The 27212-nt window shown below is 40.0% G+C and overlaps 1 protein-coding gene across 4 annotated transcripts in view; it reads left to right on the forward strand.

The window, feature by feature from the left end:
* BICC1 (BicC family RNA binding protein 1) overlaps positions 1 to 27212 on the forward strand; it is a 333531-nt gene that overhangs the window by 236133 nt on the left and 70186 nt on the right. For all 4 annotated transcript variants that reach the window (XM_089683147.1, XM_089683149.1, XM_089683150.1 and 1 more), the window contains exons 4-5: positions 15382 to 15461; positions 19284 to 19442. In XM_089683147.1, coding sequence (XP_089539273.1) covers positions 15382 to 15461; positions 19284 to 19442 — 239 coding nt within the window. The remainder of the gene's footprint in view (positions 1 to 15381; positions 15462 to 19283; positions 19443 to 27212) is intronic.

The following is a 27212-nucleotide window of genomic DNA, read 5'->3' on the forward strand; positions in this document are numbered from 1 at the left end:
TTTTGAGTATGAACTTAATGTAAAGTTGGACCGTTTAGACAGACAAAGCTGAAGTTCAGCCCCTGCAGTTGCCTGTCGCATAATGCACGAGAATAAAATGCTGCAACAAGGGTTTTATAGTTTTAGAATGAATGGAGGAAGGGTTACTGTTTTCGGTTCCATTTGGGAGATTTCACTTGTAACAATGAAATCCATCATGTCTCAACCTCCTCCAGTCTATTAAAAATAAAAACGGTTTACTTGGATTTAAGCGTCAAAGAAAATCTGAGGTTTCACACATCCAAATTTCCTTTAGTTTTTGTTTTCCTTACTGCTTGGCTTATTAACAGCATATTTTAGTTGCTGCGTGCAACTTAGTTTTTATTGTTTTGGGAGGAAAAGTCCTGATTAAAGTGACTGAAATGGAGGAAATATAGGGGCTGCCATTGCTCCTTTTCTTATAAGAATCCTAGGTGCTTGTCTGTGCCTAACTTCAGTACTTGAAATACAGTCCATTTCAAACCTGGAACAAGTTTGCAGTAGTAGAGTTGTCAGACAAGTGTCAGAATGACTTATTTGTTCTGGGTCAATACATTAGAAAGCATTGAAGTCCAAGCATCAGAATGAGATGAAATAGGAAGGCGCTTCTAAGTGCAGTATTCCAAGGTCAACTTTTAATAAAAGAGGTTAAAGACAATTATAATGTGGTAGTATAAACAAGCTCTAATGTAATTCGTCAATGGCAGGGCTCTGCCATCAGCTGCAGGGGGAGCTTGAGAAGAGGTGTTAAAGATGGCCGCAGCTCTATCCGGACCGCTGGAACGCACGCTGTCCACAGACTGGAAGTGATGTGAGCATGGAGTGGTGATGCGTTTTGGACCAGGCTCAGAGCTCCTTCTTCAATATCTGTTTGGAGGGAAGAAGCTCTGCGCATGCTCCGAAATGCGTCACCGCTCCATGCTCACGTCACTTCCGATTCCGCGGACAGCGTGCGCTCCAGTGGTCCGGATAGAGCTGCGCCATCTTTAACACCTCTTCTCAAGCTCCCCCTGCAACTGCTAGCTGGCACAGCAGATCCATCACTTAGAAGACATAGCCCTGCTATTGACGGATTACATTAGAGCCTGTTAATGCTACCACATTGTAAGTGTTTTTAACTGATTTTATTAAAAGTTGACCTTGGAATACTGCACTTGGAAGCGCCTTCCTGTTTCATCTTCTTCTGCACAGAGTTTGCTTCCACTCTTTAGAAGTGCTGCTCAGTACTGGTTTTCCTATACATCATCCATCATTGGCTGCCATACTTCCACAGCATCATCCACCAACGCACCCTGCTACCCACTTTACTTTAAGCATCAGAATGACAACCAGGGAACTAGCATTTTTAGGACAGGTTAGCAAAACCGGCTTCTATTAATCTCTTATGAAAGATTCCTTTTAAGTAAACTGAAATGTGGTTGCTATGAGTTACTGCACTTTGCACATATTTATCTTTTTCACTTCATTAGCAGGTTGGAAGGAGCTCCATTGACTGTGGTAAAGTTGGACTGTCCAACGTGATATCTGCTAGACGTTATATGTTCACTTAAACTGCTGGAACTAGAACATGTAACAGTCATGACCGGTTCATCACCCCTTTTCCATACCTATGCCTTTAATTTCCTTACACGATCTTAAAGTAAGCTGTGTGGGTGGCTAAGGATGCCTGTGGTCATCAAACTCTATATGCGCTTTTTTAAACAGTCTTGCTGTGGTTAAACCATGAAGTGGGATTGGGAAATTGCAATGTGATATCTATGAGAGACAGCATGCCCATTCTTTTTGCTATAAAATGTAGAATCAACTCACAGGACAAGCTAAGCGCATGGCATGTCAAACTTGAAGGTTTGATTTGCCCATTTCAGCAGTTTTTGGCCTACTTCTGTAGTTTTCTGGCTCCTAAGAAAAACAAAATTAAAAATTAGGACCAGCTCAGAAACTCATCACTCCATGAATATAAAGTGGTTATTTACCTGACTTTGTTGCCTGAGATTAGTCTCCAGGCTACAAGGCTACAATAAAGGGCAACTGCTTGGGACCCAGCTGCCAAAATTAGACCTTGCTCAGTATTGTGTATTATAAATTCCAAGCTGGATATACAATGTGCGCATGTATATCTAATAGTATTAACTTTTTTTATTGCTTCAGTTTGCCAATTTATTTTACATCTGCAAAAAATATTTGCGCATATAATTTTCCCCAGCCTTATTACTGCATTTGTTAGGCGTGGTGAACTTCCAGATTTTGCTTTTTTCACCATAAATGTGTAAGGCCAAATCTGTTGTTCTTGGGCCTCTTATGTTTGGATTAGGCCATATTTTCTAGGATCCTTGGGAAAACACGCCACGATTGCGGCAAAAACACTCTGCGTTTTCAGGTGCCATTGAAATGAACCACCTGAATTGCACCTGACCATTCAATCTTGCTTTTTTCACATTTCATGGTGCGTTTTCAAATCGTGGGCAGAATCGTGGTAATTCTGCCCGCAATTTGAAATGCTCTAGTGTGAATGGAGCCTTATACTCATTACACTGCATGAATACAAAAAGTTTAGGCTAACTTCACATCTCTGTATGTTGTGGTCACACAAGGTCAGTGCTGCAGTGTGGTTTCATTTATTCTGAACTGCACCCATCCGCACCTTGCAAGCACACCCCAATGCTCCGGCAATGCAGTGCACCAGATTGCATAGATGGAAACCATCTGTGTGTTGTGTTATCTTGTGTTAGAAAAAATAAATGCTTTTCCAGTTTTAGGTGCATTGTGATGTGTTGGCAGAAAGTTCAAAATGAATGGGCTGCCTTTAATGCAACACTTTATATTGTGCATGGTAACACATTGGGGCCTTATGTTTAAAGGGTGTAGGGAAGCGGTCTCCAAACTCCAAACCCAGGGGACAGATGTGGCCCCTTGTTTGCTGTTATCCGGCCCTCGGGGCACTATTTTTATCCACTGATAACAATGGGGCATAATTACCTTCCAGTGAGAGCATGAAGGAGCATAATTCCTCCCAATGACACCAACAGTGGGGCACAGTTCCTCCCAATGACACCAACAATGGTGCACAATTACTCCCACTGACACCAAGGATGTAGCATTGTTTATTCACAGTGACCTCAGGGCATTTTCTACTCCTAATGGCCGCAGTCCGGCCCCCTTTAGCTCTGAATGACAGTAAACTGTCCCTTTTTTAAAAAGTTTAAAGACCTCTGGTATAGGACATTCCTTAAACATGCTTTTTACAGCAAAACTTTCAACTGTACTTTCATTATTTCCATTATGAACACAGATTACTTATGACGTTAGTTTCAACCCATTTAGATTAATTAAAGCTGAACTCCAGGCAAATGCAAAAATGCTCCTCTGAAGTGGGGGCGCCTTTGCACTGCAAGGGTTACATGCTCATTCTGGTTGGGCTAATGCAAAAATGTACCTGATCCTCTACTCCTACAGGCTCCCTTTAGTTGTAAGACTGGTCTCTGAAGCCTCTCCTACACTATCCTTTTGTAGTCATACGTCCTCTGATGTCATCAAATCTAATGCAGAGCCCATAGCCCTGCATTGGACATGAGAGCGCTGAGGGACAGTCCACTGCGGGAGTGTAGGGGAGTAGAGAAGAGAAGAGTGCTGGGTGCCAAGGGAGCCGAGGATTGGGTAAGTAAAACTGCTGCTCCTGGTCCCCTAAATGAGCATGTAACTCTTGCAGTGGGGGGGGGGGGGGGGGGAGGGGGCAGTGGCAGTCCCAGTCGCTGAGGGGATTTACCTTTCCCAAAAGTTGGGCTATTTTTAGGAAGCTCTAGTCCACTCATGTGATCAGACTCCTCAGTGTTAGCCAGCACCAGCTGCAGGGGAGAGGAGGAAGCACTGACAACTGATGGGCCATAGGAAGCTTATGAATGACATCACTGCACCCAGGCATTGCCATCTGTTGTCGAATGCTCTGTCTTCTCCCCTGCAGACATTGCTGGCTGACATGGGAGATCACATGACTAGAGTATCCTGAAAATAGGTCTGTACAGTATATTGATCTTCTCTTACACAGGTTAGTCAGAATAGGTGTTAGGAGGGGGGAGGGAAGAGTAGTAAGATTTTGCCTGGAATTCTACGTGTGTGTGTATGTGTATATATCTGTTAATCAAATATCAATTATGAGAAAATACTTTTAATGGTATATTTAACAGATGTAATGGGGGGAAAGTGAATAGAAGTTCATTGTAAAGCTTTAAGGCTGTGTAAGCTGCTAATTTGTTTTGCATAGAACTAATGGCACCCACCCACGGGGCCGCATTTCTCATGGATTTTCGTGTGGATCCGCAGCGGCACCACCCGCTCAGATGTGAACCTAAGGTTACTAAGAGCAACATTTTATAAGGAATTTTTTATTGTATAGAATATATTTTATTATATCTAATTAGGAGAAAAGTTGAATTATTTCATTCATATTCATAATGCTATTCTCCCAAAAAAAGCACTTGATGTATGATCATTGTGATTTACTGTTTTCCATGCTTTGCCAGACATTTTCCCCCTGAGTAATCCTGAATTACAAGAGACAGATCTTGGTGATTTATAGTACCCCGGAAGCTAGTCAAAAAAGGGTATCCATCCTGCTTGTCTGGAGTAAATATTCATTATTCTGGTATTAGCACTGAAGGAAACATTTGCATCTACTGTTTTGCAATATTTTATGTTGATATAAAGCCAAAGCATTTCTTTTTCATTTTAATTAGAGTATGGAATGCTTAAACTCCCTGACAACTGTTTTATTCTGTCTTTGTCCCATTTGTTAGACTACCCTTCATTTCCTGCTCTTTGGACATAATAGGAAGAGAGCAAATCTCCCCAAAATAGAGATACGGGCCTTTTGTAGCTGTCACCAGAACGTGTTCCCATATTATTATATTGGATGTATGGCAACATCAGTTTTTGGAGCGCTTTGCAAAATAGACAGTACAGTTACAATTCAAGACGAGGCATATGGATGAGGTTTTCAAGAAACACAAATTCAACTGTTAGCTAGAGCTGGAATAGGCTTGCATGTGAAGATAAGTTTTTAGGGATCGTCTAAAGGCAGAGGAGAAGATAGCCATGCAGGTTAGAGTAGGGAGTACCAGAGGATGGAAAGAGGCACTAGCATAACGTACCACAGGTGGAGCATACAGCTGGCCATAGAGGTGAATAGCTTTGTGTTTTTACTTGGATATTATTATTATTATACAATATTTATATAGTGCCAACAGTTTGCTCAGCACTTTACAATATAACGGGAGACAATACAGCAACAATACAGTTCAATACAAGAGGGATAGGAGGGCCCTGCTCCTTGGAGCTTACAATCTAGGAAGGAGGGGCTAGTGGTACAAAAGGTAGTTGATATACGCCAATGCTTCCATGCAGTGGCACAAACAGGCACATGCATGCAGTGTTAAAGTGTTACTAAACCCAGGACCCTGCATTCACTACATCTGGTCTCCCACAGTACACAGCACATGGAAATGCAAGAAGTTTAGTAAAAACTGTTATATACCTTTTCATCAGCAGTATATAGCAGTCTTGTGATTTCTATCAGTGTCCAGCAGAGCACTGGTTAAAGCTTGTAGGAGGAGTTTTCTCCCCTGATTGTCCTATGAGTCTGCAGGACCCCTGACCCTCTGTTTGAACAGCACTAATTGGCCCTGTGCTGATCACATGCACTCTCCCAAGAAAAGAAAAAAGCTCTCTTGCAATCCACACCAAATTGAGTGTGTGCAGCTTGCCCCCAAGGTTCTGTTCTATCAGTAGATAAATTGGGGAAAGTAGAAGGGGAGTATCAGAGAAGATGAGATCAAACTTCCTTTCTATGCAATGCCGAGGATTAATCCCTTGGGTTTCACAGTGAGTATAACAAGCATGTTTTACTGTTACCAAAAAAGTGTTTGTCATAGTTTTCGTCAGCAACATGTTTTCTGTGACGAAAACTAAACGACAATTAGCATTTTTGTCAATTCATGAAAATCAATTGCAATGCTTATCAATGAATGAAAATGGGACGAAAATGTGAGGGACGGACGTTTACCCACGTGAACTTCTGCTTTGAACTGCTTTTATTGTGAACAGCAAACTGATTCTTATAGAAATAAGCATTACCGCCAAGGATTGGATTGGTTATGCTGTGCTTGTAGCTGCAGAATTTTCTTGTTGTGTTCAGTTACTGGAACTGTTAAAGTTCATGTAATATGTGCAATAGCATTACTGGCAATAGAGCTTACATTTATATATATATATATATATATATATATATATATATAAGTTGCACTTCTGTCAAAAAAAGCAATATTCTTGTAATAAAACATCATACATCACAATAGCTAAACCTGTGTCTGTAGTGCATGTACAAAAAAACCTTAATACCAACAATAATGACATATTAGATTATTACTCTAGGAGTATATAATGAGTTTGGAAATTCTAGAGAAATAATCTCTAGAATAAATTACAATTTAAAGTGGTTCTAAAGGATGAAGGTTTTTTACCTTCATGCATTCTATGTGTGCAGCAGTTCCCCCAGCCCCTTCAATACTTACCTGATCCTCGTCGAGATCTAGCGATGTGAATGACAGCCTCAGCTGTCTTGGGTTTCTGCCTCCTCATTGGATGAGACACCAAGCGGGAGCCATCAGCTCCGCTGTCAATCACAGCCAGTCAGCCAAAGAGAGAGATGGGGCAGGGCCAAGCCACAGCTTCGTGTGTGAATGGACACACAGAGCAACGGATGCCCCCATAGCAAGCTGCTTGTGGGGACACCTGACGGACAGGAGGAGCCAGGAGAGCCTGAGGGGGACTCACTATTATAAAGTGAACCCGATTTTGATGTGCAGCTAAATGTACAAATTTACTGAAATGCCTAAAGTGCATCTTTAACCAAAGCCTTTCTTATATATTTGGATAGAGCAGGAATTAGAATCCATGTTATGTGTATATTGCTGTTTTTGTGCCTGCTGGGGAGATTCACCCTCTTCCTTGATTTGGGTGACCATTGTTGCTTGGACAGAAACTGATAGAAAATCTATCTGGGAATTTGTACCAATGACACCTCTCCAAGAAGGGTAAGAATGGATAGTTAAAGCTGAAGTTCAGATTTTCTTTTTGACTATGCAGCACCAGAGGCCAGTGGAGTCCCTAGGCAGGTGGGGGGGTGCGTGCCACACGGGGTGACACCTACTGCACGGGGTGACACCAGACTCGCTCCAGGAAAAGGTACGTTTTTTAAAGCAAGCCGACGATCCCCGCAGGATGGATCAGATCTGCGGATTGAGCATAATGGATTGGAGTCCGATACATTATGCTCCCCAATCCACAGATCCGATCCATCTTGCAGGGATCGTCGGAGAGGTGACACCAAGTGTTACCGCACCAGGTGACACCAACCCTAGGGATGCCCCTACCAGAGGCACAAGTTACCTTTTAATGAATTGTGTCCTATGTCAAGTTGGCTGCTGCATAGTGAAGAACTACCTTCCCTTTTACCACCGGGTCTTCCTCAAAGAGCTGATCTTCCAGCCACTGCGAGTGTGAAATAGTGTGTTACTCGCCCACCCTTTATGCCCGCCTCCTCCATTGATAGAACTCCTAGTATTGTTTCCCAGAATGCAAAGTGTTCTATAAATGGAGTACAAGTAGATGAATGAAAGTATCTGCCTCATCCTGTCACAGAACACTTTGAATTCTGGGAAAATATACTAAAAGTTCTGTGAATGTAGGAGGTGTGTGGAAGTGTGGTGGGGGGGGTTGCAAGAGGTACAAATCTTATACACTCACAGCAGCTGATGACCCTAGTAGTGCTGGGAGATCAGCGCTGTGGGGGGATTTGATAGCAATGGGGAGGAGATTTCTATACTATGCAGCAGCTAGCTGGACATTAGACACACTGCATTAGAGCGAAGGCTCCATAGTGCTGTGTTTTAAAGAAAACAAAATAAACTATAAACTTGGCTAGAAATACATTTTAAAAGAATGGAGTATTTTTATTAATGTATATAGTTAATGCTGGCAAAACCCCAGTTAGCATTAATCAGATGGAGGTCATTAGTCCGTAAAATAGTAGTCTGGACACACCAAAGTTAAACATTCCATCTGTGAACTACAATTTTTACTAATAAGTAAACACTGTTATCTTGATCTTTCCCATTAAAGTTGACCCATAACATTTTTTCACCACTATACCATTTAGCTGAATGTTATAATGACCTACCTGGCAAGAGTTGTAATCCTTCTACATAGATAAAAGTAATGAAGGAAATGTAGTAAGGTACACATGCTTTTAAACCTTTTTCATTATAAAGCAAGGGAATTAAAATATTGTGATATGTCCCCGAATATACATCAATTATGACTAATTCACTTAAAAATGGCAGATTTTGTGTTTTGTGCTCGTAGTTGGAAGCAGTCTAGAGCCTAAATGTCATCCAGCCTCGAATGAGTAGGCCTGGGTCGTATTATAAAGTTTTTTAAATTTTTAGTACATGTCCGTATGGTTTTAACAATAAAGTGTTGAAGGAAAGCCAAATGTTTAATGTGTGTGCAAATTCACAGTGGGGTTCAATTAACACCAAAGTGTGTTCTCACTGGACACCAGACTATGCAGCTGCATCCCAGTTAGCACATCATAGGTCAAAGTTCCCACCCAACCTCAGACAAAGGTACTGTACGTATTTCAGTTTTCAACATTGTGAACAGTTTCAAAAACTCATGACTCTAGAACTGTATAGTACACAGTTCTTAAACGTTCTACAAGAGCCTGATTGTGTGAAGATATGTTATACCCCAGATGAGCCAGTTTTTTTGTAAAATATGGGAGGTTTATTAATGTTTGACTTTTTATGCTGGCGCTGTTTCTGATATGTAGAACTTTTACAGCTTTCTGCCTGGGCATAGCAGAACAATTACTGAAACCATTACTTTTACTTTTCAAATCTATAATTCATAACCCAGCACGGTTATCCTTTATTAATTAGGGATGGGGTTTTTTTTTTCGGTTGCTTCTTGTGTTTGCATTGGGAAACTTTTGGTTCTGGTGTTATTTGGTCAAAGTTAATTGGAAATCAAAGACTTTCTATGAACATATTAAAAAAAGGTATCATATTTCGTGAGGATTACCCTAAATCACATGAATCCTAATTTGTGACTTCAGTTCTCTATTTTACAAAGTTTGTAAAATATATGTTCTTGTTACTGTTATCTTTAAAAATAGATTTGTTATTAGAGGTTACGGGATTTAAACTTTTTTTAGAAAAATGTTTTTTCCCCAAAAGGCACAGCCTTTCTTTATTCTACTCTACAATATGAGATGAATTACATGCAAGGTTTCTATTTCTTATTATCCCTCAGCTGTCCTACTGCGAACCTACAATCCTGGCATAGTTATGTCCACATGCAGCCCCTGTGCTTGGCCGTTTGCTTTGATATCACATGACCAAATGCATGGGGAGATGTCATTGCACCTGCTGTACTACTTATCAGTACTAGCTTGTCCTGAAAATCCTGGTACGGTTCTGCTCAATGACCTCTGCCAACATTGTAAACTGCTGGAAAAAAGACAATAATATTTCAATACAGTCTGGTTTTTCTGCCATCTACATCTACAGGAGTTGTGGATCCTGGCTGGCAAACAAAATATTGTTGAGAGTCAGTCCCCTTTATTTCCTCCTCTACCCAGCATGTTTTTTTTATTTTGTATTAGTGTCCTAGGAGACTGTACACTCGTTCTTTAGCACTGCTGGAAAATGTGTATAGGTGTGTGTGTATGTATGTATGTGTGTGTGTGTGTGTGTGTGTGTGTGTGTGTGTGTGTATATAGAGAGAGAGAGAGAGACTTTTTTTTTTCTTTGTTTCGAATTTATTCCGTATCCTTGATACACAGCTGATCACTCAAGAATTCTACACTGCTGCTTGAGCTTGTCACTACAAAGCAGCAACAGCTCTGGAGGCTGTACTTGAACCCACTAGAGCAAAGATTGCAGGACCTCTGGGGAGATCCAGTCTCTGAAGGCTCATGGAGTGAGTAAGGCTGGTTGGGCTTAAGAGCCAGAAGGTACATTACAAGTGGGAACCATTTTAAAGCTTTCACCACTGCCATTTTATTGGAATAATGGTTGAGGCTGACTGAACTAAGCATTGATCTCATCCGCTCTATGCTTTTTCTTGCACTCTATGCTTTTCTCTTCATCCATTCAGCCCTGCGCAAGCACTATCCCATTTCCGCTCCTGCTGATGAAGCTGCATAGGGATTATCAGGTCTCTGGTCTTCTTCCACTTCCAACCAGTGTCTTGGTCACCCCTGGCCACCTGTGACCTGCATTAACACCAAGTGCTAGGTTTTGCAAGTATACAAGCCCTTCCCTCACTGTGGGCCTAATTGATCTCCTCTACAAAGTAAAGCATGTCTTATCGTGCCAAGCCCCCCCCCCCCCATTTCCACAAGGAAACCTTGGTGTCCACTTTGGACTTTGACTGTTTTCGCCCAATTACTAAGGCAGTCTTCTTGCAGAGACTTGAAGCACACTTCTACACTATTCCACAGAGAGTTTAGTTCTGACCTATCTAAGCCTCCAACTCACACCATGCCCAAGGCCTCTGTTACCATCCCTGATTCTGAGTCCTCACAGTAGAGGCTTTTTTGTTCTCTTTGATGGTGCATATAATATTTTCGATTGCCATTGAAAAATGTATTATAGAAAATGATAGATTACTCCACTATTGAGGGAATTCCGATTACCTGAATAATTTATTAAAAATACCTAAATCAATCAGAATGCGTTATTTGTTATTGCTAGTATGTTTGAACATAATAAATATGGTTTTTTCCATGAACCCATTACTGCTTGGAAAATGCGTCCCTTCCTAGGGATATTTATAATAGAACCCAGGCCCTGGGAGTTAGTTCTGTTAGCCCTGTAGCGTTTATCTGGGTTCTTTTTGATTAGGGAAGTTGTGAAGCACAGAGCATGTGAACAGCGAAAGCAGTTCTACCTGTAAATAATTTTAATTAAATTTAATTTAGTCTGACTTTTCTGTTCTAATGCAGTTGTACTCAATCTTTGCTGGTTTCATTGTTTCTAGAGCTTTATTTATTATTTTGGGTTAGTGGCTCAAGATATTGAATTTCGTATTAATGTCGCAACCCGAAAGTGGACATTTTAGTAAAGAAAATTGGGCAATTATAGCCGCCTTCTTTTCCCAGTACAAATGTCCTTGAATGCGAGTCTTATAATGTCCAGTACATCTAATCTAGTAACATTGTGGTTACTATTTTCTCAGCATTATATTCATGGTCATTCCTAAAATTAGTACACTGGCAGTGTAGGGATTTAAAAAGCCGCACAACCTACATTCCCTCAGCAGGTAGGCAGAGGCCGCAGAATGAGTTTATATACAAGATATGATATTTGCCTGGAATTTACTTCTTAGTGGATTTCTATTAAGGAGGGCATGTCTTTCGCTACACAGTTGTGTGTTATCTGTGGTTAGCCTCACTGTAGATTTTGTTTGAAACAGAACGTGCACAAAAAGTTTTAAAGCATTTGTAATAATTTCTTGTGTTTTGACATCTAGGAGATTTAGCATCTATGCAAGCCTTTGAACCTTTGCTGGCTGCGTCAAGTGTCTATACATTTTTGTATTCCTCTCCTGGCAGAAAGGATCTCTGTTCTTTAAACACAAGTGGAAATAGCATGTCCCTTTGTACATGTTCCCAGTACATCCTAGACTAAATTACTTCAAATGACCGATCATGTAAAGAATACACAACGGAATTTTAAAACCTGCACTTTAAGCCCATGATATGAATAATTCAGATTTAGGTTCTTGCTATTTAAAAATTCCACTTCTGCTTTTCATTAGGAGGGCTAAATGTCTTAGAAGGATTCATTCTGGCCTATTACATTTTTATGCCATTTTATGGCTTAGCACTGTGTACTTGAAACTGGTATGTAAAACTAAAGTATTATATGCATTTAATGTCTCTTCAAAATTACTTTACATTAATCAGCTCTGCTTTTGCTATTTCTGCTTGTGTATTTTTCTATATGTACTTTACTCTTGGTTAGTATTGGGTTTTATTTAAAATTCCTAATAACGTTCTCACCTTTTTGGATATTTTGCTGTTTTTGTGTAAATTGTATAATGTGTATATTAGCATCTACATTGACATAACTGTAATTTCAGGTTTAAGCTTTTTAGATTGGGTTTAATATTTTATTAATTTACACATTTATCTAGCCCATTTAATTTTGAGAAATGCCTGGAAGATGGGCAGCATTTAGCACATCAAGAGTATATAATTAATCAATGGAAAACTAACATTTTGACTTGCAGAAACTTGTAATTTGAACAGATTCACATTTGTTAGAAGGATGTAGTAATGTAAACATACAACACAGTTATTGTATTTTGTCATTTTGGGGGTTAGCAGTAGGACTAAACTGTAGCAATTTTTTTTTTAACCGCTTGCTCTCCAGAGGATTAATACCCCTTCCTGACCGGGCCATTTTTTGCAATAGGGGCGCTATTACTTTAACTGACATTTGCAACGCTGTACATAAATTATATTTGTCATTTTTTCCCACAAATATAGCTTTCTTTCTGTGGTATTTGATCACCTCTGTGTTTTTTATGTGTTTTGCTATAAACAAAAAAAGACCAACCATTTTGAAAAAAATTTTTTTTGACTTTTTGCTGTAAAACCTATCCAGTAAAAAATTTAAAAAAATCAAATTTCTTAATACATTTAGGCCAAAATGTATTCTGCTACATGTCTTTGCTAAAAAAAAACAAAATAAAAAATCCCAACAAGTGTATATTAATTGGTTTACGTGAAAGTTATAGCATCCACAAATGGCGGTATATATACTGGAATTTTTATTTTTTTATACTAGTAATGGTGGCAATCAGCGACTTATAGAGGGACTAAGGCAGGCATTCTGACACTGGGTGGGAACTGACTAACTGCCACTAACATCCCAGTGATACTAATACAGTGATCACTGCTAATAAAAAGCACTGACACTGTACTAATGACACTGGGCAGGAAGGGGTTAACATCTGGGGTGATCAAAGGGTTAACTGTGTGCTGTTTTACATTATGTGCTGTGTGTGTTTTACTAGGGAGACAGTGCTGCTTTGTATTTTTCTGCTGTGCAGAGAAATACAAAGCATCGTGTCCTTGTTGGCAGGAGAGAGGAATCTCTAGCTGGGACCTGGTGATTGACATCCCCAGCCTCCAATGGCGGCACGGGTAGGGCGGCGAACTCTCCCTACCTGGAAATGCAAATCGTGTGTGTGTGTGTGTGTGTGTGTGTGTGTGTGTGTGTGATTTTTCACAGTCCTGCCACCTGTAGCAGTACTTCTACTATAAGGTGGTGAGCAAGTGGTTAAATTTGAAGTCCGTACATAGTAGTTGTCAGTTTGCGTTAGTTCTTGCCTTTTGTTAATGATTTATTTTGCTTATGTTCAGTTGTCAGGTCATGTTTATGGCTAGGTCATGCTGAAGACTAGAACCTTGCTCATATATAAGCTTTAAGGAATTGGGCATAGCATGTGAAAACTGTTAAGGGGCCCTAGGTAGTTGAGCCACAGACTGCTGCTCATAACATGTTTGATCATCCATGGAAACAAATGCAATCATTGTACGTTTATTTATTAATGTATATATGCACAAGCTGTTTCCACTCCGGTGTTATAAAAACATTTTCACAGTTTATTGGAATATAAGGTACTTCTAAACTCAATTTTTAAAACTATAATTGGACTATTTTTGTGGGAATTTGAAAGGTCTGAAGCAGCATAACAGCAACCACAATTGCCCTTATATAACTACTACATTAGTTTTATTTTACTTTATTATTTATTTCAGGTACTTATATAGCGCCGTCAATTTACACAACGCTTTACATGTATATTGTACATTCACATCAGTCCCTAACCCCCAAGGGGTGTACAATCTAAGGTCCCTAACTCACATTCATACATATTAGGACTAATTTAGACAGGATCCAACTAACCTACCAGCATGTCTTTGGAGTGTGGGAGGAAGCTGGAGTACCCTGAGGAAACCCACGCAGGTACAGGGAGAACATGCAAACTCCAGGCAGGTGGTGCCGTGATTGGGATTTGAATCAACGACCCTAGTACTGCCAGGCGGAAGTGCTAACCATTTAGCCACTGTGCTTCCCCCACATTGTGTGTGTGTAATCTTTTGATGCTTGCTTTAAAGAAGAAGTTCTCTACTGAAACCTTGAATGTAAACACCTGATAAGGTCATCGGCGATGTACCAATTATTAGTATCAACTAAAAAAATATTAATTTGCTATGTATTCACCTTCAACCCCCCCCCCCCCCCCGAATTTGTACAAAATTCCTCTTGTTTTGATAGGTATGTGAGGAGTGCAATTTCTGCATCTACAATGAAATGGTGTAATGATTGTAATAAAGCTGCCTAATAATATGAAATGGCAGCTGGAGAAGCTCATTGCTGAACAACTGTGGCATACATGAGTGCTCATATTGGGAAACAATAGTGTCCATTCCAAAAAATTTAACCTGTGTGATGGATTCCCCCAATCTCAGATAATTTATGCTACAAAGAGTGCTGTAGACTTTCAAAAGTTTCCTAATCTAACAAAAAATTATAAATTGGGTAAATATGGGTAATACAGTTTTCCTACTAAGGAGATTTCTCCTCACATCCTGTCCTGGGGACACAATAGAAAGTAAGAGGAAATCTTCCCAAAATATGGGAATTCCCATCTTCATTGTCATCGGAATATTTTTCCCAAATTACCTTTATAATGACTCTAAAATGTAGGATTTCGCCTACTTTCTGTCTCTGTGACAGAGGTTAAGAATGGACCATAGGGAGATCAATCTCCTTAATAAAGACACAGAGTTCAATGAAAGAAAAAATTGGCAGAGGATTCAGTCCTTCCACACTTTACCCAAAACGTAAAAAATCCTGTCTATTTTAATGATCTTGTCTGGAACCTCAATTCTAACTTTTTTAAGAGTAGTATATAGGCTGCTACTGCCAACCTCTTTCTGAAATTCTTGTCTCACTGTATCTGGCTCTGGAGTCTTTGAGTCGCTGTCCCAGCATGCAGCCACTGAAGTAATTCTCTTGATCTGCATACTTTCCCAGGTCTCTGACACAGATGTATTAAAACCATTCAATTTCCATGAATGCCATGTAGTTAGCATTTGTAAAATTACAATTTTTATTGAACGCTTTGTAATTAGTGTAGGCTGTTCTGTTCTTGTTATGAATTTTCAGTCAACCCCAACTAATTTCTTTGCACACAAACACTTATTTACAATTTGTATTTTATTTGCAGATCCCCACATTAAAGTGTCCGGAAAGAGAGAAAATGTAAAAGAAGCAAAGGAGCGAATAATGTCTGTTTTGGATACAAAAGTAAGTTAACACTTGATCCCCAGGTTAAAAACAACAGGCCTCCCAAATGTTCTTCTCTCCTCATATTAACTGTGATCTGTTTTTTCAATAAAAGTGAAATCACTGTAAAAAAAATATATAAAACTACGTCTGATGTAATCAATAATCTTTTTTATTTATTTGTATGACTGGGCAAAGTGGGAGGGTAATGAGGTACTACATGTCACTTCCTTTCTCTTTCTCTCTTTGTCACATAGAGCTACATATACTATCATGCTTGTGGATGGTAATGACAATTCTGGGCATTCAGTGGGGCAGTCTAAAGTGGATTACATGGCACAAGGGGGTGTGGAGAGATAAATAGAGTTCGGTTTCTGCTTTGTCTTTTAAGGTTCTTTGCGGTATAAACAAGGAAGCATAAAAACCTCTGCAGTGTATATTTGCTTTACTAAGCAAAAATGCTATACTCGTAGGTAAAACAACGCATGACAAAATATGCCTACAACATGCACAAGCAATCCATCCTTCCTAAAAAAAAAAAACAAGTATGTACAATGTATGTGATAGGTATACCCTAAACAGTTACTTAACTTGGTTCTTTCTAGTGATTCTTCCTTTATCTATGATCTCAAACTGCTCCTTGCTTCTCAGAGTCCTGCAAAATAACTAACTGCTTTGTTCCTCAGCACATGACTTGTTCAAGTCCTCTTTACCTTCCGCTTACTTCCTGTAGGATAATTTCCTGTTCTGAGCTCATGAACCAGTCCATCAGGTTTGTTAGCACACGAATAGAGGAATCTTAGCTCCTAAACAATAGGTGGTCTTGAAAGGTTCCATATTCATGCTATAAAAAACAATAAAATAGCCAAAGCAACACAGTTGACCATGAAGTTCTTGTTCCACTAGAAAAGTACTACCCACTGTTCCTTTCCTTTTACAGTGATGTGATGAGGTCAGCAGTAAAATAGTTTATCAGACTAAGATTAGGTGACGCAATGGGGTAGAGATATGCAGCATGTTCCTGCTCTGTTAAAGTAGTACCGCTCACTGTTCTTCCACACTGACATGGTGAGGTTGTGATGTGGCCATGATGCAGCTCAGATTAGGATTAGATGACCCAAGGGGTAGGTGGAAGTTAGCAGAGACTGGTAGAAAGTTCCTGCTCTATTAGAATAGTACCACTTCCAGTTCCTTCCACGCTGATGTGGTCAGCAAAATTTCTGATCAGACTAGAATTAGATGACACAAGGGGTGGGTGGAGATTATCAGAGACAGGCAAGTGGTTCCTGTGCTATTAGAATAGCACACAAGGTTCCCTTCCACACTGACTGGCAAGCAAGATTGCTGATCAGATTATACAGGAATGGTCAAGGGACCTTTCACCCTGTTGAGGATAGAGCAGCAACAAGTGTTTGGTACCCTGGATGGGAAATTACAAATACAGAGGCTCTGAAGGACAACTTTTATAGAAGATATGATGAGAGTGCTGCTGCTAAAAGGTAAATGGAGCTGACATTCTATTGATTAAAGATATTGCCTGGAGTGGGGCTGGCTCTAAGTATTATCAACTGTTTATAAACTGTAAAATAAATAAAAAATTCAACTTATATAGCTAAATTATATATTTTGTAAGCGCTCAGTAATTTTTGATTCATGCATTAATCATTTAGCCATTCAGGAGGTTGCAAGATTATCTCCTGAATGCCTGCCAATGGCTGTTTTTACAGCAGTCTGAGAAGCATTAAACCACAGATTGCTGTTCATAGATGGGGCTAGTGTGAACTATGCCCTACTGGTAATTCCTCCTTTATGTTTTTATGCTGTGGGGACAGGGTTACTTACCCCCCCCCCCCCAAAAAAAAACAAAAAAAAAAACTGTGATGTGATGAGAACAAGCCTTGACAAAACCTCACTCTTCTGCTGACAAGAAAAACTAATGGTCCCATACAATCTGGGTTTGTTAAAATGCATGTATATAATGGGTTTTATATAAATATTTTTAGTACTGTGTATCAGTTTCAGAACTAAAAATGACTCCTGGATTTGCACTAATGTATTATGTTCTGAAAAACAAAAGTTGTTTTCGCAAAATAAAAATACAATGGTTTCCCTATTTTTTTGTTTAGAGAGCTCCAAGGTGTAAGCCTTAATTTACACAAACAAGTAAAAAATGTATATCAGGAACTCTCTCTTCTACTCTCCCACTGCATGGCTCAATCCTGAGTTTCAATTAGAGACAGCATTGCTGAAAGGAGACTGCTTCAGCTGTGCTGTTTTTAAAAAACCCTCTGTAAAACATTTCTCATGGAATAAATCTTTATTACCTAGGCCTCATGCAAACTCAGAATTTTTGACGCTACTGCTAGGGGCATCAGGTGTGTTTTTTTTTTTTTTTTTTCCTACCTCTAAACGCCCCTGCTTGTTATCCTATGTGTCCATGCACACACAGGTTTTTAGCAGCATTTTGTCGCAGGAGAATTTAGTGGCTGAAAAAAAAACCCACTGCCAAGGGCGTCCTGGAGCAATGGTGCTTTTTTGATTAAAAAAACATGCATAAACGTCGAGCTTTCATTTATTTGAATGACCACAAACATTTATTTATTCTGGCCAATGAAATTAACGCCCAAACGCTTGACACGGGTAAACACTCTGTGTTGCGACAAAGACATAAACACATATATGCAGCCCCACAAAAAAAAGCCCAGTCCAGTGGGGCCACATATATGTGTACTGTCAGTGCTAAGGCATTAAATACGTGTTAAAACAAGAATTATGATATTTGAGGTGTTAACTAGATGGGTTGGCCATTTTATTTATTTATTACAGGTATTTTTATAGTGCTGACAATCTACCCAGTGGTTTTTCATACTGTACATTCACATCAGTCACTCCTCTCAAGGAGCTTAAACAAAGATCCCTATCCTACATACACATACTAGGACCAGTTTAGACAGAAGCCAGTAAACCTACCAGAATGTCTTTCTATTTCAATGGTTTTTATAAATTTTTTAAACAATATAAAACAAAGGCAATAAAACACGCCCACGCAGGGGCTATCAATTGCACAGATAAAAAAAAAGCAAAATAAAAAAAAGGAAAAACCGTGCTCTACAGGGCAAAAGGTACGCCCACGCAGGAGCTATCAATGGCACATAAGTTACAAAACCAGAATGTCTTTCGAGAGCGAGAAGAAACCAGAATATCCAGAAGAGATCCACATAAGTACAGGGAGAACATGCAAACTCCTTGCAAATAGCATCCTTGCCGGGATTCAAACTGGGGCTCTAGTGCTTTAAATTTTAAGGTAGAATTTGCTTGTCTCATAGCTATACTTGGCAAAAGCCATGCTTGCAGAGCTCATGTTTGTCCTGGGATGGACAGAATGCCAACCTGCCCCATAAAAGCTTCACCCAGTTTTGGTACATAGGAAAACTGTAGCTTTTGTATCCTTATGCTGTTTACTATCACTGCCAGCAGAAGACTGATAAGGACTAAGGCAAGGTGAGACCCTAGCTTTTATGGTGGCCTATAGAGCATCACTTGACTCATTTGTCAGAATGCCTGTTTTTCTAAATTGTGTTAGTAGATGGTTTGTCACATCTGAATATAAGCATTACAGTAAATATTATGCTATGTATATAGTGTATATTAGAATACAACAGTCACCCCATGACTATTTTGTTATTCATTGCAATATTGTCCACCTGATTTGTTTTCTTCACGTTAGACGTATACCCTGTTCTTCATCTTATATACAATTGTTTGTTTACTATATGTAATACATATGATAATTGTACTGTAAAACTGTGGTTGATCCTCAGGAAAATGCTTCTTTTCCCATAGAGTAACCGTGTCACATTGAAGATGGACGTTTCTCACACAGAGCACTCACATGTCATTGGTAAAGGAGGGAACAACATCAAGAAAGTGATGGAGGAAACTGGCTGCCATATCCATTTTCCAGACTCCAACAGGAATAATCAGGCTGAGAAAAGCAACCAGGTACATGGCTATTACATTAATTGTATGGGACTAAATGGCTTATTAAGTAGGTCATTGGTTTATTTTTCCATCTCCTTTATAAAATTTAATTTTTTGTATTGTTACATTTAAGATCAATTTCCTTTTACATTATTCATTCGGAATTACTAATACGAGGTGGTATCAAAACATTTTGAGACTAGTTTTGTAACACGTCAACAGGTGGCAGCACGTAGCTGTACGCACAGTCACAGGGAACACCAACCTTCATAAGTCAGTGTGCGAAAAGACATTGTCTTGTGTATATCGGGAGCTGTGCAACTTGTGCTATTCTGTCCACGTGCATTACCATGTCTGCCATTTCATCATGGACAGCAAGTTAGAACAAAGAGCAAACATGAAATTTTTGTGTGAAACTAGGCAAATCTGTCACAGAGAGGTTTGACATGATTAGGCAAGTTTAGCATAATGCTGCAATGAATCATTTGAAGTGTTTTGAGTGGCACGTGTGGTTCAAGAGTGGAAGAACATCACTGGAAGATGATGAGAGATCAGGAAGACCTCAACCCCCAAAAATTCCCTCTTCCCTAAGCTGAAGATTCATCTCAAAGGTCGATGTTTTGACAGCATTGCAGTGATTTGCCCAGTTTCATGCAGAATTTCACAATTGCTCTTTATTCTAACTTACTGTCCATGATGAAATAGCAGACGTGGCAACCCATGTGTTTAGAATAGCGCCACTATTAAATCGGCAATTAAAGGTTAATTTCCCACATCTGTGACTTTTTAAATTGCAGTTAGTGTCTGTGTATAAATAGTCAATGATCTTGTTAGCTCTACCGTGGATGCACTGAGCAGGCTAAATACTGAGCCATGGGGAACAGAAAAGAACTGTCAAAAGATCTGGGTAACAAGGTAATGAAACTTTATAAAAATGGAAAGGAACATAAAAAGATATCCAAAGCTTGAATATTCCAGTCAGTACTGTTCAATCACTTATTAAGAAGTGGAAAATTCAGGGATCTCTTGATACCAACCAAAGTTAGGTTGACCAAGAAAGTTTGCAGCTACAACTGCCAGAAGAATTGATCTGGTTACAAGGAAAAACCCACAAGTAACCTCAGGAGAAATACAGGGTGATCTGGAAAAAGATGGTGTGGTTGTTTCAAGGAGCACAATCTCACCATACTTTAACAATAATTAGCTGCATGGTCGAGTTGCCAGTCAGAAGACTTTACTGCGTCAATGCCACAAAAATGCCCGGTTACAATATGCCCAACAAAACCTTGAAATGCCTCACAGCTTCTGGGCACACTGTAATCTGGAGTTATGAGGCCAAAATAGAGCTTTATGGTCACAACCATAAGCGCATGTTTGGAGACGGGTCAACAAAGCTTATAGCTACAAGAATACCATCCCCACTGTGAAGCATGGTGATGGCTCACTGATATTTTGGGGGTGTATGAGCTCTAAAGGCACATGGAATCTTGGGAAATTTGATGGCAAGATGATTGCAACATGTTATCAGAAAATACTGGCAATTTTCATTCTTCTGCACATGGGACACACTTGGATATTCCCTCATGACATTGACCCTAAGTACAAGGCCAAGTTGACCCTCCATTGGTTACAGCAGAAAAGGATGAAGGTTCTGGAGTTGTCAACACAGTCTCCTAACTTTAATATCATCAAGACACTCTGGGGAGATCTCAAACATGAGGTTGATGCAAGAAGACCAAAGACTTTGCATGACTTGGAGGCATTTTGCCAAGACAAATGAGCAGCTATACCACATGCAAGCATTTGGGGCCTTATAGACAACTACTACAAAAGACTGCATGCTGTCAGTGATACTAAATGGGGCAATACACAGTAATATGAACTAAGGGTATGCAGACTTGTTGCCATATTTTGTTTTATGATTGTGCCATTCTGGTATGTCCTACAGTTGAATATGAATCCCATACGAAAAAAGTTTCACTCATGTTTTCTTTAAAAATGGTACATACTGTACCAATTCTCCAAGGATATGCAAACTTTTGAGAACAACTGTACCTGCACATGCCTGAGTAATTTTCAGTATCCTTGCTCTGCACAAATTCCTACCCTATTAAGCTCAATCCTGGTAGCATCTCATATGTAAATAGTGGCCCAAAAAAAAGATCAGCGCATAATCACTGGTACTGATAAAAAAAAAGAACATGTTTTATAAAGTATAGGAATTTGCTTTACAAATGTGCTGAGTACTCTGACTTTAGGACTCTGAAACCAACTGAGTGCTATTATATGCTTTTAAATGAATGAAGGTGGAAAAAGAAAATTGGGAGAGCCCAATTACATGAACTAGCAAAGTCTTCTGACTGGCCTCTCCTCCAGTCTTTCTGCCATGTTACAGGATAAGTATGGGAAAGCAAAAATAAACAGTACATATTACCCTAATACATCCATGCCTTTTCTTCCCTTCCTCAGTCCATTAGTGTTTTCAATATGGGCTCTTGAAGGGTCAGGAAGGAGCCAGTAATGGACTATTCTGTGCTTGAATGTTTGGAGGGGGTGGATACAACTCCGGCAATCCACCCCTTCTTTCAGTCCCACCTTCCCTTGGACATGTGGCTGCCCTTGTTGAATTGGCACACACTTCAGCAGCAAGCTACGGTGTGCATGCTTTTCACATGTCTCCATTTCCAACATATGCTCACTCTAAAGCCAGGAAGGAGGCATCGTGACAAGCTGAGTGCTCTCCTCACCTCCCTTAAGCAAAAAGGAAAGCCATACTTCTCTTTTAAGCAGGGAAAACTCTGTAGAAAATCATAGGCTCCAGTCCACATTGTGGCATGCCTTTTTATAAATGGACTGTAACACACATCCCACAATATCCACACTCTAGACTTGGGCTTAAACTAAGGCTGTGCTTTTTATATACTGGGGCATAGGAACAGGTTCACATTAGGGCATGCACCTTAATTTGTTGATCTCCCCCGTGTGGGAAAGGTGACATGAATGGCACTGGAAATCTACAAACTCCAACGCATGTTCCACTCAGCCACAAGTGATGGTGCTCAATCCTGGCCAGTGTTACCGAGCACTGCATTGTGAGGGGGCAGAGAGCATTGCTGTTTTCTCCCCATACATGAAAATACCAGGTATTTCTCAAGTGACCTGGCAATGTGAAAAGAGAAGATGGGAAATACAAGAAGGTTGGACCCGTCCTATAAACGTATTGGCTTGATATAGGCAAAGCACAGGTTCAATTCAAATTAAAAAAACATTTTATGTAAAAATTTAGTGTAATTTATTTTTCTTATTATTTTGAGTAGTGGTTACTGAATTAATAGTCTTGCCAGCAGTCTTCTGGTGCTGCTCTGGTTTAACATGCTTCAAACCCACAAACTTGTGAATACATAACCACAGATTAATAGCTGTGTAGCACAGCTTGAGACACTGTTTAGTTTTGTTGAGATAATGGTGGTTTCTCTTCTTTGTACAAGCTGAATGTTATTAAATAAAACAAAAGTTCCCACTGATTGAAGACAAAATAACACTTTTTACCTCCCAATTAAGAAAAGCGCAGAAGTTCAACATTTTTCCCCTGAGCTAAACAGACGGTCCCAGACTGAGGTGTGGTCTGCTTACAAATCTGTTTTCAATAAGCGGTTCGCTTACTGAAACAGGTTTTGTTCCTATCTGGTATTGATAAACATAGTTTGTCAGTGGTGACAACATTAGATCAGGCCATACAATGTTTTCAGGTCACTAGACATGATTGATGTTTTGTATTTGTTGTTACATAGTGTCTCCTAAGGGACCTCATAAATAAAAATATTTCCAGAAAAAGGAATTTCGCTTGTTTCATAAATCCAATATTTACTGGGATATACTGTACATCTAAAAAGGCTGATTTTATAGTTCTTTTTAAGCCGTTGTGTAGGGGATAGGTTTATGGCTAACCTTAGAACATAAAAAATTCCACCACAACAAGGCGGGGTAACCTACTGAATAACTCTCTGACTCCCAAATATAGAGGTATGGGTTCCAACCTCAAAAAGCTAAATCAAAAAGAACAGAGCAGCTGTGATGAACATAGACTGCTAAAGCAGGTACATAATCACCCAAGCAGAGTGGCTTATGTGCAACAAGGTGACAAATCTTTATTAATAATGGCATAAAAAAGATGATATCTTCCAATTGTGAACAGTACTACGTTTCTACCTAATAAAATACAGTTAAAATAAAGTAATCCGGATTGCCGCGCTCATGCAGTTGTCAGTTGCATAAAAAGCATAAGCCGTCACCAGCGCTAGTGAATTCCAAATAGATGCCAATTACAAGCCATTAATAAATACACCTCAGCTAAAAAACACATGCAATAAATAATATGCAAATGGTAAATATGATATAAATATAAATGTGAGAGTCTTGAAAAGTAGGCTGAAAGTCCTTAGAACTGTCTAGCAAAGTGAAAGTCCATTGTGCACTAGTATAGCCTTGCAAAAAGCAATAAACAGAAGCAGCGGCAGTAATCTCAAGCCTAGGCCAGCCAGAAGCATATACAGTCATGGCCGAAATTGTTGGCACCCTTGATATTTTTCCTGAAAATCAAGTATTTCACACAAAAAAGGTATTGCATTAACACATGTTTTGCTATACACATGTTTATTCCCTTTGTATGTATTGGAACAAATATAAAACAGAGGCAGAAAAGCAAATATGACATAATGTCACACAAAACCCCAAAAATGGGCTGGACAAAAGTATTGGCACCCTTAACTTAATATTTGGTTGCACACCCTTTGGAAAACATAACTGAAATCAGTCGCTTCCTATAACCATCAATAAGCTTCTGACACCTCTCACCCGGAATTTTGGACCACTCTTCCTTTGCAAACAGCTCCAGGTCTCTCTTATTGGAAGGACACCTTTTCCCAACAGCAATTTTAAGATCTCTCCACAGGTGTTCAATGGGATTTAGATCTGGGCTCATTGCTGGCCACTTCAGAACTCTCCAGCGCTTCTTTGCCATCCATTTCTGAGTGCTTTTTGACGTATGTTTGGGGTCATTGTCCTGCTGGAAGACCCAGGATCTTGGACGCAAACCCAGCTTTCTGACACTGGGCCCTACAGTGCGACCCAAAATCCTTTGGTAATCCTCAGATTTCATGATGCCTTGCACACAGTCAAGGCACCCAGTGCCAGAGGCAGCAAAACAACCCCAAAACATCATTGAACCTCCACCATATTTTACCGTAGGTACTGTGTTTTGTTCTTTGTAGGCCTCATTCCGTTTTCGGTAAACAGTAGAATGATGTGCTTTACCGAAAAGCTCTATCTTGGTCTCATCTGTCCACAAGACGTTTTCCCAGAAGGCTTTTGGCTTACTCAAGTACATTTTGGCAAACTGTAGTCTTGCTTTTTTATGTCTCTGTGTCAGCAGTGGGGTCCTCCTGGGTCTCCTGCCATAGCGTTTCATTTCATTTAAATGTCGACGGATAGTTCGCGCTGACACTGATGCTCCCTGAGCCTGCAGGACAGCTTGAATGTCTTTGGAACATGTTTGGGGCTGCTTATCCACCATCCGGACTATTCTGCGTTGCAATCTTTCATCAATTTTCCTCATCCGTCCACGACCAGGGAGATTAGCTACAGTGCCATGGGTTGCAAACTTCTTGATAATGTTGCGCACTGTGGACAAAGGCAAATCTAGTTCTCTGGAGATGGACTTGTAACCTTGAGATTGTTGATATTTTGCCACAATTTTGGTTCTCAGGTCCTCAGACAGTTCTCGTCTCCTCTTTCTGTTGTCCATGCTTAGTGTGGCACAGACAGACACACAATGCAAAGGTTAAGTGAACGTCTCTCCTTTTTATCTGCTTTCAGGTGTGATTTCTATATTGCCCACACCTGTTACTTGCCCCAGGTGAGTTTACAGGAGCATCACATGCTTGTAACATTCTTATTTATCCGCAGTTGTGAAAGGGTGCCAATACTTTTGTCCAGCCCATTTTTGGAGGTTTGTGTGACATTATGTCGAATTTGCTTTCTTTCCTCCCTTTTTTTGTTTTGTCCCAATACACACAAAGGGAATAAACATGTGTATAGCAAAACATGTGTTAATGCAATACGTTTCGTGAGAAATACATGATTTCCTGGAGAAATATCAAGGGTGCCAACAATTTCGGCCATGACTGTATACATTTGAAAGTCCATATATGCTGTAGTATATGGGCAGAGTTAGGTAGATTAGAATGGATCCTTTTCCAATATGTATGTACATATGCCTTTTAATGTAGTTCAGCCTACATTTTTATGGATAGATCCATCCACATGTGCAGGCACATAGTGTGTATTGCAAGAAGCAAAGTAGCAAGCAGGAAGGCCGTAGTGTCAATGAGAGAGAAACTAGGTTAACAGAATGTGGGTAAAGGTATCATGTGAACCATGCATATGTATATCACACACTTACTGCTGCCATTCTTAGTCCCGAAGGTTAATTTTCTCTAAGGCTCTTCCTCAACCCTTGGGACATTCTAAGAATGGCAGTAGTAAGTGTGTGATATACCTATGCATGGTTCACATTATACCTTTACCCCCAGGGGCAGACTGACCATTTGGAAACTCGGGCACTGCCCGAGGGCCCGGGACAGTAGGGGGCCCCATGAGATGTCCCTGGTACCTTTTTCATAGGCTTTTTTGAGTTTGGGCAAGGACACAGGGGCCCCATGATCGACTATTGCCCGGGGGGCCCCATGAGTTGTCAGTCCGCCCCCGTTTACCCCACACTCTGTTAACCTAGTTTCTCTCTCGTTGACACTACGGCCTTCCTGCTTGCTACTTCTACTGTGCTTCTTGCAATACACGCTATGTGCCTGTACCTGTGGATGGATCTATCCATACAAAGTTTAGCCTGAACTCCATTAAAGGCATATGTACATAAATATTGGAAAAGGATCCGTTCTAGTCCACCTAACTCTGCGAATATACTGCTGCATCTATGGACTTTCACCTGCATACAGTCAGGTCCATAAATATTGGGACATCAAAACAATTCTAACATTTTTGGCTCTATACACCACCACAATGGATTTGAAATGAAATGAACAAGATGTGCTTTAACTGCAGACTGTCAGCTTTAGTTTGAGGATATTTACATCCAAATCAGGTGAACGGTGTAGGAATTACAACAGTTTGCATATGTGCCTCCCACTTGTTAAGGGACCAAAAGTAATGGGACAATTGGCTTATCAGCTGTTCCATGGCCAGGTGTGTGTTATTTGTGTTATTTCCTCATTATCCCAATTACAATGAGCAGATAAAAGGTCCAGAGTTCATTTCAAGTGTGCTATTTGCATTTGGAATCTGTTGCTGTCAACTCTCAAGATGAGATCCAAAGAGCTGTCACTATCAGTGAAGCAAGCCATCATTAGGCTGAAAAAACAAAACAAACCCATCAGAGAGATAGCAAAAACATTAGCGCGGCTAAAACAACTGTTTGGAACATTCTTAAAAAGAAGGAACGCACCAGTGAGCTCAGCAACACCAAAAGACCCGGAAGACCACGGAAAACAACTGTGGTGGATGACCGAAGAATTCTTTCCCTGGTGAAGAAAACACCCTTCACCACAGTTGGCCAGATCAAGAACACTCTCCAGGAGGTAGGTGTATGTGTGTCAAAGTCAACAATCAAGAGAAGACTTCACTAGAGTGAATACAGAGGGTTCACCACAAGATGTAAACCATTGGTGAGCCTCAAAAACAGGAAGGCCAGATTAGAGTTTGCCAAACAACATCTAAAAA

This window comes from Staurois parvus, unplaced genomic scaffold (assembly GCF_062004578.1).
Source record: "Staurois parvus isolate SC_StPar_1 unplaced genomic scaffold, SC_StPar_1.0 ptg000303l, whole genome shotgun sequence".
Classification (NCBI taxonomy): Eukaryota; Metazoa; Chordata; class Amphibia; order Anura; family Ranidae; genus Staurois; species Staurois parvus.